Source organism: Epinephelus moara, chromosome 11, assembly GCF_006386435.1.
Source record: "Epinephelus moara isolate mb chromosome 11, YSFRI_EMoa_1.0, whole genome shotgun sequence".
NCBI lineage: Eukaryota > Metazoa > Chordata > Actinopteri > Perciformes > Serranidae > Epinephelus > Epinephelus moara.
In genome coordinates this window covers 19,448,683-19,455,023 of record NC_065516.1, presented here as the reverse complement: position 1 = coordinate 19,455,023, position 6,341 = coordinate 19,448,683, and the positions used below count along the sequence as shown (strand labels likewise).

Below are 6,341 nucleotides of genomic sequence, written 5' to 3'. Positions count from 1 at the left end.
TTGTGGTTTTGTTGTATCCGGAAGAAGATTTCAAGTTAGCTCGTTGGCTAATGCAACTTCTCACGCTTATGTTAAAACAGGTTAATCAGGTTGTCTGTAATAATCGTTAGTAACTGAAAGTATGCGATGGCACTCGTGAGGAGTATCTGAACCTGGCGCTGGCTCTCTGCTGGTGGTGTATTTCCTTATTATGATGCTGTAGTCAGCTAACATCCAGTAGCTAACTAACTAGGTGCAGCATGAAACCCACGATAATGAGGTAAGGTGTTACAACACGTATATAATTAAACGTAGACTGATATCTCATTGTTTTAAAAGCAGAGCAAAATTACACAAGACTTCACAATTTTCAAACCTACGCAGTTAACTAATAATACACTTAATTTTTAGTCAATATATACACCTGCTAAATGCGGTCTACAAACAACACAGTAGTCCTGCAGTCCTCATGAAGGTGCTCAAGTTCAGTTGTAGTCAAAACTAAAGTTTTATTAGTAGAAGGTATTTAAACTTTGTGGTCATTGTGGAGTCTGTAGTTTGTAGTGCTGCTGGTTTGACTTGCGCTTACAATAGGCACCCCTTTTAACTCATTAATTAAACAAAAAACAGCCCTTTAAAATGACCATAAAGTTGCCTTAATTTTCAGTTACATCCTTAATGAAGGCAGGATGTATTTCAGGGCTGTTTTAAGTTATAAGAGTATCAGCTAAGTGCCTAATAATATGGCAACTCAGTGTGTTATACTGTAATATAGAGTTGCAATGATTTGTCAGTTAAATGACACAGTAAGTCAGTGGATTAATCTGCAACTATTTTCATAATCATATATACCATTTTAAGCGACAAAAAGTCAATTTTCTGTTGTAAATATTTGTCTTTTGTAATAGTAAACAGAAAGCACTGTTGCTCGAACAAAACAAGACATTTGGAGATGTCATTATGTGCTTAATGGTCTTGTGACGCACATTTTTGACCATTTGCTGACATTTAATAGTCCAAAATGTATTGATTATTCAAGAAAATCATTGTCAGATTATGAAAGTTATGTACAAAAGGTACAAAATTAGCACCATCTGCTCGCCAAATGCTGTTTAATTATATAAGTGGCTGGTGGAATTTGAACATTTGGTTAGTAGACAGAAAAGTTACACCCCGGTTGCAGCCCTACATAGCAGTGCTGATGATCTGATGTTCCTCTGTGCCTCATGCAGGCAGTGTGTTCTCCATGGACCGAGTGGATCATGTCTCTGATCCTGTTCGCCTTTGTGGTTCGAGTGAGGGATGGACTCCCTCTGTCGGCCTCCACAGACTTTGAACACAACCGAGAGCTCCAGGAGAGGAAGCAGCAGCTCAGGACCATCAGCAAGGCACTGGCCCGTTTCCCTGACAGAGGGACCGTCAAGGGCCAGGAGCTCAACATATAGTAAGGGCTCAGAAAAAAAAAACAGCAGCAGACTTTCTGTAATGGCAAAAATGATAATACACAGTGTAGAGCAACTCTGTGTGTGTTTGAGTTTGTGATGCTGAAGACAGACAGGATGTTGTCCACTTGGTCACAGGGGCATCCATGCCACGCTGCGTCAGGCTGTTTGTTTACTAAACACCTTTTCTCCTCTCACCTGTTCAGCTTCGTCTCTTCAGAGGGTGTATCCTACATGACCGTGTGCCACTGCAGCCTCCCTGTTGCTAAGGCCTTCTGCTTCCTGGAAGATCTGCGCTGGGAGTTCACAGCATGCTTCAATAGCACTGTTGTTGCCTTGGCAGCCAGACCGTATCCATTTTTGGAATTTGGTGAGTAGGAAGAGAAATATTGTCATCCAGATTTGCTGTTGATATTTTGGGGTTGCAAAGGTTTTTTTCTGTTTGACTTAAAATCTGATGTGTTGAATGACAAATAAAGCTCCTGTGTTGTGATGCTTTAAACTAAAAATAAATACATTGATTTGTCCTTATGTTTCATTGCTGCCTATTAACAGACAGCACCATCCAGAAGCTGAAGCAGCAGTACAACCAGAGCGGTGGTCCGGCCCTGGAGGTGACCCTGGCAGAGGTCCAGGGGGATCTGAGGATCCATCCACCTCAAGTCATTAACTTGGATGAAGTGGAGCTCACTAACGGCACTGCCAATGGGCACATGGAGCAAGGTCCTGGATCTGGTAAGACTGCTGATCATATGACTACAATATAGCACATACAGCACAGTGGTTTATTATGTCATGTTTCTGTAATGCAGAATTTAGGAAGGTGCTCAATGTTTTCTCTGTGTTGTATTCATTCATTCATTCATTTTCTAACCGCTTCATCCTCTTGAGGGTCGCGGGGGGGGCTGGAGCCTATCCCAGCTGACATTGGGCGAGAGGCAGGGTACACCCTGGACAGTNCCGGGAGAACATGCAGCCGGCCAGTGGGGGGGGCTGGAGCCTATCCCAGCTGACATTGGGCGAGAGGCAGGGTACACCCTGGACAGTTCGCCAGACTATCGCAGGGCTGACACATAGAGACAAACAACCATTCACACTCACATTCTCTCCTACGGACAATTTAGAGTTATCAATTAACCTAGTCCCCAATCTGCATGTCTTTGGACTGTGGGAGGAAGCCAGAGTGCCCGGGGAGAACCCACGCTGACACGGGGAGAACATGCAAACTCCGCACAGAAGGGCTCCCACGCCCGGGATCGAACCGGCAACCCTCTTGCTGTGAGGCGAGAGTGCTAACCACCACACCACCGTGCTGCCCATCTGTGTTGTATTATTTTACATTATTTATTTTCTATTGCTCAACAGGTCAGAGTGTAAGACTGGAACCAGTGACAGCGCCAGGCATCCTCTCTCTGGTCCTAAATATCATGTGTGCATCTTTGAACATAATCCGCGGTGTTCACCTCATAGAGAACACATTCCAGGTATGGCCAGTGCCAAAATCATATCACAGATTACTATAAATCATAAAATAAACAAGATTTTAAAAGAGTTGCAGCAGCGTGAAGCGTAGAAAAAGAAAGAGTGTCAGACCTGTATCAGGAAGTCAGAGCTAGTTAAAGGCCAAAGTGAACAGATACATTTTTAGCGTCTTATAAAGATATTTAGCGAGCTAGCTTCCCTGATATCTATAGGAAGTGTGTTCCACAGCTTTGGGGCGTAACTGACAATGGCCTCATCCCCGATCTTCTTCCGGCTGTTGCTGGGAATCTCCAATAACCCAGCAGCAGATGATCACAGTGTTCTTGGAGGCAAATAGTTAACAAGGGAGTTAGCAATGTAGCTGGGTCCGAGTCCATGTAGGGCTTTGTATACAAGGAAAAGGACTTTAAAATGAACTCTAAATGTAACAGGAAATCAGTGAAGAGCAGCTAAGACTGGCCTGATGTGCTCTCTCCTCTTGGTTCTGGTTAATAGCCGAGCTGCAGCGTTTTGAATGAGTTGAAGTCTCTCAGTGGTGTTTTTGGGAGACAAGTAAAAATTGCATTTGAAATAAAGGCATGAATCAGTTTCTCTGCATCTTTATCATTTAGAAATGGTCGTACCTTAGCTATGTTTCTGAGGTGGAAACATGATGTTTTCGTCACCTTGTTAATGTGGGACTTTAAGCTTAGATCTGAATCAAAGATCACGCCAAGACTGGTAACCTCGGATTTAATACAGGGAGTCAAATTCCCCAGACTCAAATAAATCTATAAAGGAGTCAGGCAAGTTGATATGTCATAAATTACGTTTTATATTCAACATCTGGCCAGGGAGTACAGATGAAAAGTAGCCTGTTGGCTAAATCTGGCATATTTACAGCAGTGTTCATTAATATGCAATATCCCTGTTAGTATAATCTGAAATAAATGTGATTTGTCTTTTCTGTCGACAGGATGATTACGAAAGTGTTTGGAATGTTGTGGCATTTTTTCTGGCGTTTGTCTGCTGTGTGCTTCAGGTAAAAGTTGTCCACATTTTCACTGCAAGCTGAATCCCACCTGTGTCAATCCCTCTCTGACACTGTGAATGTCCTCTCTGTGTCCACAGTGCCACCTCTACCTGTTCCACTCATCCCTGAAGAAACCCAAGTCCTTCACTCTCCTGAGTGTGATCGTCCTATGCAACCTCTATCTGCTCGGCCTGAGAAACGTGTGGCAGCTGATCTTCCACATGTCTGTCGCCTCCCTCTCCACTGTCCTCATCCTCACCCGCAAACTGCAAGACAGAACCAATGATTGTGGGGTCTGAGGAGCAGAGGACATTAGACAGCTCTTTCTCTCTCCAGTTTTCAGTGCAGGTGAGAACGACAGGGAAGCAAATGGCTTGATCCACAGGAGTTCTGAAGAACCTACTTGCACTTTGTGTACATTTGCTTCAGAGACTGTAAAGAGAATACAGTGACATGTAGTTCTTTCTGGAACCTTTAACGTATCTGCAAACAGATACAAACAGAGAAGCTTAAACGTGACGTCTGTTGTAGAAGGAAAATGTTTGTGCCATTTGTTTCAAAGAGTTTTTGAAGAAAATGGAGGAGTTTTTTCAGTCAGAGTTGCTGACCAAAGTTTTTCATGTAGAGACAAAAATTTCTGTCGAAGCTGGTCATGCTCGCTCACGTTCAGCTCAGTATTATTTCTGCAACCACAGGCCGTTGATTATTTTTACATGATCAGTTTAAGTGACAGTTTGTGATTGTAACAGACATTAGATTTAACTGTTCTTAGATTATTAGCAGACATTTAGGTCTGTCTATGCCACATTGGTGGCGGTGTGATACTTAAATGATGTAGTGCAGTTCGATTTAGGATCAGTGACAGTCAAGTAAAGCAGCAGCTATATTTATTTGTTTTCTATTATTTGCTCATTAGGCTGCAGTAAAAACCTAAAAGGTGTAAATGTAAAGCTGTGGGTTGTTTCATGCCTTACTGTGTGACAATGCAATTCTTTTAGTTTGTTAAATTGTGTTGACTTTTGTACCGATACTCCAGCAAGTGCTCAGCTAGTCATTGCAAAGGTTCAAATGTAAGGGCTCCGTTATTCAATGACTTAATGGAAACTACATTCAATACTGAGGGAATATTAGTCTTATATAAGTGTAAGGCATGATTTTAAGGCATATTATCTTAATATTTTCAATATAGTTTGTCATTACAGGAGACTTTCATCATATCAGCTCCATTTTTGTATCATCAAAACAATTTCAGTTTGTCTGTTTTATCCTTTTCTTCTGATCTCTGCATTGTCAAAACTGTGGGTAAGACTATGAAAGCACTAATTTGATGGTAAATTATTATTAAGATTTGTTGGAGAAAAATGTTTGACTGCACTATTAGACTTAGATTTTTTGTGTTGGTTATGGTAATTGTTCTTGAATATGTTGCAAATTGGGCTCAGCTATTTATATCCTGATTTAAGTTTACTTGGTTCATTTGTTTCGTCTCGCTTCAGGGTTTATAACGCAGCTCCCTATATGTAGTTCTCAGATTGTTATAAACACAGAAATCATATGGTTATAATCTATGTTTAAATAGAACAGTAGCGCTGCTAAATAAATAGGCAAAGTATAAGTCTCCTAGGTATTTTTTTTTTTAACATTTTTGTGTATTTAGCTTCTTAGACATTCGTTTTTTTAAATAGCTAAACAGTTGCACTAATGTCAGTTAAAGGGACAGTTCACCCCAGAATCAAAAATACATATGTTTCCTCTTACCTGTAGCTCTATTTATTAATCTAGATTGTTTTGGTGTGAGTTGCAGAGTGTTGGAGATATCAGCTGTAGAGATGTCTGCCTTCTCTTGAATATAATGGAACTAGATGGCACTCAGCTTATGGTGCTCAAAGTGCCCCCCCCCCCCCCCCCCAAAAAAAAATATTTGAAAAACTCAACAGCAATGTCTCTTTCCAGAAATCATGACCTGGTTACTCAAGATAATCCACAGACCATGTTGTGAGCAGTTTCGTGTAGGGACTATTTTCTTTCTAGCGAACCACACCCGCCAACCACGTTCATCTACTGCCGTCTCACCTAGCACCACTGAGCTAGCTAATGTTACAGCTCAGCCGAGGAAGAAGCCAGCAATGTTTACATCTCACGCTGTTACGCGCACGAGTCTCTCATCTATGAGTAGATGCACGCTTCCTTCTGTGCAGTGATACGCTTGACGGGTGTAGTTTGATAGAAAGAAAATAGTTCCTACATGAAACTGCTCACAACAAGCTCTGTGGATTATCTTGAGTAACCGGGTCATGATTTCTGGAAAGAGACATTGTTGGTGAGTTTTTCAAATGTATTTTTTTTGGCGCTTTGAGCCCCACAAGCCAAGTGCCATCTAGTTCCATTATATTCATGAGAAGGCAGACATCTCTATGGCTGGTATC

The 6,341-nt window shown here is 41.6% G+C and overlaps 1 protein-coding gene across 1 annotated transcript; it reads left to right on the top strand.

Annotated features, from left to right (window-relative positions):
- Positions 1–3: 3 nt before the first annotated feature.
- On the top strand, positions 4–5,818 carry sec22c (SEC22 homolog C, vesicle trafficking protein). Its single transcript, XM_050056173.1, has 7 exons — positions 4–259; positions 1,212–1,423; positions 1,628–1,791; positions 1,977–2,156; positions 2,787–2,905; positions 3,859–3,924; positions 4,014–5,818. Exons 2-7 carry the CDS (start codon positions 1,242–1,244, stop codon positions 4,212–4,214), a joined length of 912 nt encoding a protein of 303 aa, XP_049912130.1. The 5' UTR covers positions 4–259; positions 1,212–1,241; the 3' UTR covers positions 4,215–5,818.
- The last annotated feature ends 523 nt before the right edge of the window (positions 5,819–6,341 follow it).

Bases quoted from the DNA above. Each gene is read 5' to 3' on its own strand.
- sec22c (XM_050056173.1), top strand. From the start codon at position 1,242: ATGTCTCTGATCCTGTTCGCCTTTGTGGTTCGAGTGAGGGATGGACTC. The intron at 1,792-1,976 runs GTGAGTAGGAAG...GCCTATTAACAG, and splicing joins GTATCCATTTTTGGAATTTG to ACAGCACCATCCAGAAGCTG. The intron at 3,925-4,013 runs GTAAAAGTTGTC...CTGTGTCCACAG, and splicing joins TTGTCTGCTGTGTGCTTCAG to TGCCACCTCTACCTGTTCCA.